General features: G+C 36.6%; 1 protein-coding gene across 2 annotated transcripts in view; it reads right to left on the reverse strand.

The window, feature by feature from the left end:
- The window catches only part of LOC106882014 (uncharacterized), a 59,604-nt gene that overhangs the window by 14,435 nt on the left and 36,173 nt on the right, over positions 1-8,996 (reverse strand). For both annotated transcript variants that reach the window (XM_014932563.2, XM_014932564.2), the window contains exon 3: positions 3,334-3,456. In XM_014932563.2, coding sequence (XP_014788049.1) covers positions 3,334-3,456 — 123 coding nt within the window. The remainder of the gene's footprint in view (positions 1-3,333; positions 3,457-8,996) is intronic.

An 8,996-nucleotide genomic window follows, 5' to 3' on the forward strand; every position in this document is an offset into this window, starting at 1 on the left:
ATATATATATATATATATATATATATATATACACAGGTTTTCTTTCACTCTCAAACAGACATATATAAATATACACACTCCACACACACACATATATATACAGATACATATATAAATATATATACACACATATACACACACACACATACATATACATACATACAAATATATATATAAATATAGGTCAAAGTAGCAAGGAAAGGCAAACAATTAGTTAAGGCAGAACAAGGACATTAGATTTCATTGAATTCAATCTAAAAAAATTTGCTACATAGCGAATGGTAAAAGTAGTACAAACTGGTAAAGATAATCTCGACAGTTGTTTCTGGGATATCCCAGCTATTGGAGCATTGTATAAGTTGGATATTCCATCATCGGAGAAATATAGTGGAAAGAATTATTGGTACAAATAGCATCCATAATAGTGATAATGCTGGGAGCAGGCCAAAGAACACTACCCTAAAACCTAGCATGCCCTCTAATCGTAAAGCATCCAATCCATATACAGCAAGCTCCTATGGACCAGATAGATCTAGTTGCAACTGCAAATCTAGGAATGAATGCCTACTGCAAACCCATTGCAGAAGGTTTAACGTTGTCTACAAATGCATGGTTCATAACACACTTCACAATTCTACTAGGTACTATATTGGATCTACAATTACTTCCAAGCATTGGCAAGTAAAGAACATCTTAGGAACATTGGGCCTGATAGAGGCAAAGTAGCTGAGTTCCTTTTGAGCATTGAGCCTCACAGAGGCAAAGTGGTTGAGTTCCTTTTGAGTGTTGGGCCTCACAGAGGCAATGACCAAGACCTTTGGTATTATGCCATGCTTGAGAAGACCCATCAAGCTGAGCAAAATTGCAGTCGTGGCAGATACTGGTGTCATGCAAATTGGCACCCATGTTGGTGGCATGTAAATCCCCATGGTGTCATGTAAATGGCACCTGTGCCAATGGCATGTAAAAGCACCCATTACACTCTCAGAGTGGCTGGCATTAGGAAGGGCATCCAGCCATAGAAAACCATGCCAAATCAGACTGGAGTCTGGTACAGCCTTCCAGAGTGCCAGTCCAGTCAAACCATCCAACCCATGCCAGCATGGACAATGGACATTAAATGATGATGCTGCTGCTGATATTTGGCCCATTTAAATTCATTTAAGTATGAAGAGTGCAGCAAGTATACTTCTCTAACTGACCATGTGCATTACTTTAAGGAAAAAAAAAAATCCTTACAATTTGTTCTGATCCATAATTGATTCCCATACCATGGCCAGCGCACTACTTGCGGGCTATGCCTTACAAATCATTACATATATTGTTACATAACCTTACACTGTTACTTGATAAGCAGCACGAAGCATTCTTCACTTGTACACACAAATTCTTTAAGTCCTTTAAATTTTTCCATAGGTCTAAGTGTAAAAAACCCCAACACATTTGATTATCCTTAACATCTAACAGACATTTTCCCTATCCAAACCTTCCACATACATAACCATTTCTACCATTATTAAATGAAAAGCATTAAACATTCTCTTGGTATAAGCCCATAGTTGTTCCTCATTAGTGCTATGGATACTAAATATAAAATTTTAATTTTTAATTTTAATCTAAATTTGATTTTAATTTTAAGCTTATACATACAATGGGTTTCTCTCAGTTTTCATCTATGAAATTCACTTGAAAGGTTTTGGTTAGCCAGGGACCAGATCAATATATAGAAAATCCTTCCCCAAAGTCTCGTGCAATGGGACTGAAGCTGGAACCATGTGAATGGGAAGCAAACTTTTTACCACATATCCACACACACACACACACACACATGGATGGATGGATAGACAGAAGGAGAGAGAAAGAGAGAGAGGGAGAGGGGAGTACTCAGCCAGTATCTGAGAGGTGTGGGATTGAGTCCCATGGCTGTTTGCTGACCACTTTTTCCATCTTATAAAGGTAAAACACGCAACCTTCCTGCTGTTTTCACAGCTATACTGCATTCGAAATATTAAATGTTTCTTGTCTGTATGATACACATTTGACACTTCCAAAAACAAAAAAACAAAACCAGTTTGTTTACATATGTTGTTGCACACACACACATATATATATATGTGTGTGTGTGTGTGAGTGTATATGCATACATGTATACATGAATGTATGTCATCGTCATCATCATTATCATCACAATCATCATCATTACACATCTGTTTTCCATACTGCAAATATGTGTGTGTGTGTGTGTGTGTGTGTGTGTGTGTGTGCAAAAGAGACAGGAAAAGGCAAAAGGAGAGATTGAGAGAGATAGAGAGAAAGGGAGAAATACAGAGAAAGTATGTAAATGAACTGTTTTCTACTTATTCATGCTACTTAATGTATGACTCAAAAAGTTCTATCTACTAAAAGCTATATTAGTACAAACTGACCGGCCTTCCAGCTGTCACTATCGCATTGCAAGAATTCTCGTTTTGTGCTAATTTATGCTACATGACCTAACTGGCAGAATGTTACTGTATATACAGCTGCACAGTATGGTAAAGTGCAATATAGTATAGTACAGAGAACAGTATAGTATAGGATAACAAGATAGTACTGTGGTGGTGGTGGTGGGGGGGAGCAGAATAGTATTGTAGAGCATTATATAATATAGCAGAAGGTGGTGGTGAGCTGGCAGAAATGCTAGCACGCTGGGCGAAATGCTGAGCGGTATTTTGTCTGCCGTTACGTTCTGAGTTCAAATTCTGCTGAGGTCGACTTTGCCTTTCATCCTTTCGGGGTCGATGTAATCGACTTAATCTGTTTGTCTGTCCTTGTTTGTCTGTCCTTGTTTGTCTCCTCTGTGTGTAGCCCTTTGTGGGCAGTAAAGAAATAAGAAATGTTAGCACGCTGGGCGAAATGCTTAGCGGTATTCCGTCTGTCTTTACATTTTGAGTTCAAATTCAGCTGAGGTCGACTTTACCTTTCATCCTTTTGGGGTCAATAAATTAAGTATCAGTTGCATACCAGGGTCGATCTAATCGACTGGCCCCCTCCCCAAAAATTCAAGCCTACTATCCTAGGCACAAAGCCCAAAATTTTTGCGGATGGGGCCAGTCGATTAGATCGACCCCAGTACGCAACTGGTACTTAATCTATTGACCCTGGAAGGATGCAAGGTAGAATTGACCTCAGCAGAATTTGAACTCAGAACGTAAAGACAGACAAAATACCACTAAGCATTTCACCCAGCTTGCTATCTTGCCTCCACCCATAATAGGACAAAGAAAAATATATCTGGAAACAAAACGACAAAGCCTTTGTTAGAGAAACTGTAGAAGGTTGTTGTTAACGTACCGTTTCTGCAATCTCTTTTGTTGTCATGCAAAACTGAGTTGTTGTTAAGGCAGCTACAGGAGTTATTATTGCACGAAGCTTTCCAACCACATGGAACGGTATCATTGCATTCGTTTGAATAACCTAAAAGAAACAGAAAGGAAAACAATAATAAACAAATCTGTTTTTTAATTTACCCATCACTAATTGAAAAGAATGACAATTCAGTGAAATTATGACAATAATAAATCAATCAATCCATAATTTTATTTATTTATTTTACACATTTATGATGGAAGCAATAGCTGGAAATTAAAGTCTTCTGTCATTTTGTTGTGTATTTGCAATATGGTTGTTTAAATATAAACAATGAAGAGTGATTAACCCATTAATTGGTAAATTAAATTTCATGGTTATTTCAGTAATGACATTGAATATCTACCAAAAGATGGAATTTGTATTTTCTGCAAGTCATATTGCCTCAATGAACTCGACATTAGCTCAACAAAAAATAGTTTCAAACACGACATTCCTCAACAAAAGATAGACTGGTATGTAAAACTACCTTCTGCAGTTAAGGGTAATGAAATTTGAGTGGATATATCTGATTTCTGCAGTAAAAGGTTAAAAACCAGTGCAATGGTTGAATAAAGAAAAAGAAAAGCATTTGTTTCATTTTCTTTTTGTCATAATTCCATCTTTAACAGGTCTTAACCACAAACTAAAAATTTTAATAAATGAAAATACAAAGTGTAGACATTGCTCTATCTAGGGAGGGTCATTAAACCAATAATAATAAACACACACACTGGTTCAATTTCACTTCTTTATTGTTCATCAATTGGTTAGTTATCTATCCAACTAACTAATTGTTTGTTTAATTTGTTGTTAAACAATCAATCATTTGTTTGTCAAAGTCCTTCCATCGCTATTCATGATCTTATCAATGACATGCACTCTCTTCTACAGGTCTGTTTTGAGTTTCAAAACAAAGCAGGAGCAGATATTTACTTATGCTTAACATTTCGTATTAAAATTTTACATTAGTGCTTAACAACATGGAATTGTTTAATAAATTTATTGTTCTCTTTAACCTGTTAGCATTTAAACCAGCCATATCTGGTCCAAATAGTTGACCTTTTTTTTATGTTCAAATAGGCCAGATGTGGTTTCTCATATCAACCCTACAATATCATTCTAAAAAATTAACATTTATATCATCAAAATCTCAGAACAGCAAGGTAATGCATGATTAATTCAAAACAATGTGAATAAATAAGCATTACATTTAACAGAATAATCAGAATGCTAAAGGGTTAATCCTTTCATGACCAGATTTCATCATCATCATCATTGTTTAAAATCCTCCTTCCATGCTGGTATGGGTTGGACGGTTTGACATGAGCTGGCCAAGCAGGAACCTGCATCATGCTTCTGTGTCTGTTTTGGCCAGCTTTTTATGGTTGGATGCCCCTTCCTAACACCAGCCACCTTGCAGAGTGGGCTGAGTACTTTTTACATGGCACTCACAAAGGTGAGGTTAGTTTTGTCATGGTTTTTACAGCTGGATGCCCTTCCAAATGCCAACCACTTTACAGTGTGGACTTAGTGCTCTTTAAGTGGCACCTGCACTGGCAGGGTCTGACTGTTCAAAGATGACTTTAGAATTTCTTGTTTGTGTCATTATCCCAGTACCTGGTTACTCTTATATAATACCCAGTGAAATTGAATAAACTAAAATATCAGATAAAGTTTTATGTTATCATCAGAGCAAGGTGGTCCTGACATGTTTATGCTTGATCGGTTGACAGTCGATATAGGAGCCTCTGTGCAGTCAAGATACACCGTCAGGTTCATGTCATTATCAGAATGATAGAGTGATGTAGCATGTTTATTCTTGGTTGAGCACAAGTCAATATAGAAGCCTCTGTGTAGTCTCTCAATCTACTAGAAATAGCAACCAAATATCACCCATGTCATACTCTACTGTCTTAAAAAATGAAATAAACATGGAATATTGTAGTCCTAGATATACTATCCCTGGAAAGAAAAACAAAACAAAACAGGGTGTTTATAACTTGAATGCAAAATCAATCAAGATGTGCTGGATTAGAGTGACCTTTGAATAACACCTCGATCAGACCATCCAAACATGGCTTGGATGTTAAAGATTAAATAAATGGAGCATGAACACAGGAAATATAAGACATTTTCTTATGTTTCTATTGTGTATTTGATTACCAACATTATTTATGTGCTTGGCTGGTGATTGCAGTGTTTAACTTAACCAACAATAAAATAATATTCCTGACATATGGAATGACTAAGACTAAACTAAGCACAGCAGGTGTAGACAGTCACAGAAATTTAGTACAGCTGTGTACCCAGTTAGTAAATATCTACTGCAGGGTACTCAGGGTACAACTAAACATTGTGATTTACTTAATGATCAACTAAGCACTCAAAGTGTACAGTGATTAACAAAACACTTGTAATGCACCCAGATTGTGGCTAAGTACTGTACAAAGTGCACCAGTATAGTCAGTGATTAACAAGGCACCTGTAGTGTCCCTAGTGAGCAACAAAGCACTGTGGTGCACCTAGTTTGCAGCTCAGTGCTGCATAGTACCCAGTAAGCAAAATGAGCGCAGGAGAATACCTGGCAAGTGAACAATAACAGCAGTGTACACTGCAGTGCAGCTTTTGTGATTATTGCAACCAAGTAGTGCTGTATAGCTGAGACAATGCATGCAATGTTTACAGCAGTTGCATTCACTGCAACTACCTGTCAGCAATTGAACAACTCAGTCAGTGATCTGAGAAATAAAAATATTAAAAAAAAAAAAAATTGTAGTGCAGATGCACGTAGTGGAGGAATGGTTAGCGTGCTGTGTGACTTTTGAGGCAGCATGAGTGGTGAGTTTGTTCAAGTTCTCATTGAAATGCTGCCGCAAAATGTATATTCAGTGCTAATGCTAAATGGTGGAAATACCATTACCTTACATTTTATATCTTCTATGTTACTGTAAAAAAAAAAAAAAAAAAAAAAAAAATCAAAGAGGAAATATGAATCTGTATCAGGAAGAAGGTTCCAAGACAGGGACATTCAAACACACTCAAATTCACACACACATACACACCACACAAGTTTCTTTTAGTTTCCATCAACCAAATCCATTGATGAAGCTTTGGTTCACCAGGGCCTAAAGTAGAAGACAACTGTCCAAAGTGCTGTGCAATGGGACTGAACCCAAAACCACGTGGTTGGGAAGCAAACTTCTTAACTACACAACAACATCAAATATTTTTTTTAAAAAGAAAATATATAAACAAAATATATTCCAGCATTCATTGAAAATGTCAGAAGGTTGAAAAAAATCTCAGATGGTTTTTGCAGTGTTTATCATGTGTTTCTGTGTGACACAAAGCTCTACCCTACATTTTCATTCATTTTCTTGCCAACACATACAATCTTTCTGTTCTTGTTTTTGACCTTCTGCCCTATGGAATTTTCAACAGACGACACATGCATGTACAAGCACATTAAAACGTATGATTTATAAATGCATTAGCTGTTTTCATGAAGACCACCCATTATAAAGTTTATACGCTAAACAATCAATGAAAGCAAAGAAAAGAACTAAAAATAATTAAAACAAAAACAAGCCAGTCAAAGCAATTCTGAAGCAATATCAATTTACAGTTTTTCTACTAAAACAGGGAAATAACAGCATAAATAATTTAGAAATGTTGCTACTAACTGGGTTGCTAAGATGCTGGTCTGCTTCACTGAAGAGCCAGTAGGCTTTGCATCCTGTTACTGATGTGTCTCTTGCAAAGACAGTTAAAAACTAAATGCCTCACTCAATCTCACTGCAAACTGGTTCCATGAGAAGAGAGGCTTCACTCGTTACGGCAAACAACAATGGTAGGTATTAGCTCATAGACAAAGCCTTTAATTAAAACTTGTAGTGTTTAGCTCAAATCACTGAAGAGACACAGGCACAGGTGTGTGGTAAGATGTTTGCTTCACAACCACATGGTTCTGGGTTCAGTCCCACTGCACAGCAACTTGGACAAGTGTTTTCCACTATAATCCTGCACTGACCAAAATCTTGTGAGTGGATTTGGAGGATGGAAACTAAAAGAAGCCTGTCATGTGTGTATGTGTGTGTGTATATATATATATATATGAGTGTGTGTCTTTGAGTTTGTTTCCCACAACTGCCTGACAACCAGTGTTTGTTTGTTTGTCCTTTATAACTTAGTAGTTCAGCAAAAGTATGATATAAGCTACCTGGTGATGGTTAAAATAGATTTTCATTTAGTGGATGGCAAAATCTGGTGAGGCTGTGTGATAAGACGTTTGCTTCCCACCCACATAGTCTCTGGTTCAATTCCACTGTATGATACTTTGGGCAAGTATCTTCTTCTATAGCGCTGGGTCAACCAAAGCCTTGTGAATGGATTTGGTAGACAGAAACTGAAAGAAGCACATTCTAAATATATATATATATATATATATATATAAATAAGTTTGTTATAATAAAAATGATTTTACATTAATCTGAGGAGTTACTCAATAATTTTGCAGAATACAAATTTATTATTCTTAAACATGAATATTGTTGACAGTGACTTCAATGATGGCTTAACTGGCCAAAACTTTGAAGTCACTATCAATTATATTTTTGTTTAAGAATAATAAATATATATCCTCTGACACAAGTTCCCCTCCTCAAATGCACCTGCCCTTCTCATAATTCCTTGTCTTGTGAGTTACTTGGTGACCCTGCCAGTGCTGGTGCCACGTAAAAAGCATCCAGTCCATACTGTAAAGTGGTTGGCATTTTGTGGTGTGTGCGTACAAGGGTATCCAACTGTAAAAATCATGCCAAAACTAACCTCGCCTGTGCTAGTGCCACATAAAAGGCACTGAGTCCACCCCGCAGAGTGGCTGGTGGTAGGAAGAGCATCCAGCCATAAAAACCCTGCCAAAAGAGACAGAGCAGCATAGGGTAGTTTTTTTTTACCTGACCAGCTCCTCTGAACTGCCCTACTCATGCATGCATGAAAAATGGACATTAAACGATGATGATGATGATATGTATATACCTATATATATATAAATGTTTATGTAAGCGTGTGTGTTACTGTCTCTTCACTTTGACTACATGTGACAGTTGTTAACAAATGCCAGGGATTTAGTTATAAAATATTACATCAGATTAATCCTTCCTTGAATCAACGAAATAGCTTTCTTTTGATATTCATCCAATGATCCCCACAAACGTTTGCATGGGTCATGGAAATGGCATAATGGGAGTCCACTCCAGTGTAGCTTTTCTAAACAACAGATAATTTCTCCCCTGCCACAAAGCCAATAGGACCAGTTACCCTCAGTTGGATATTACTGTATAATTAGGAAAAGGTCAGAAAATCGATTAAGCTTATTGCACATGTATATGATAAATTAAATATTTAAAATATGAGGCGATATGTGAGTTTTACCAGCTGTCAAGTCGAAGTTATGACTACATGCATACATGTGTGCACGTGTGTGAGTTTGCATGTGTGTGTGTTTGCATGTATGTATGTGTATATATGTATGTACATATATGTGTATATTTATCTATCTATCTATCTATCTATCTATATATGTATGTATATATATATATATATAT

This window comes from Octopus bimaculoides, chromosome 21 (assembly GCF_001194135.2).
Source record: "Octopus bimaculoides isolate UCB-OBI-ISO-001 chromosome 21, ASM119413v2, whole genome shotgun sequence".
Classification (NCBI taxonomy): Eukaryota; Metazoa; Mollusca; class Cephalopoda; order Octopoda; family Octopodidae; genus Octopus; species Octopus bimaculoides.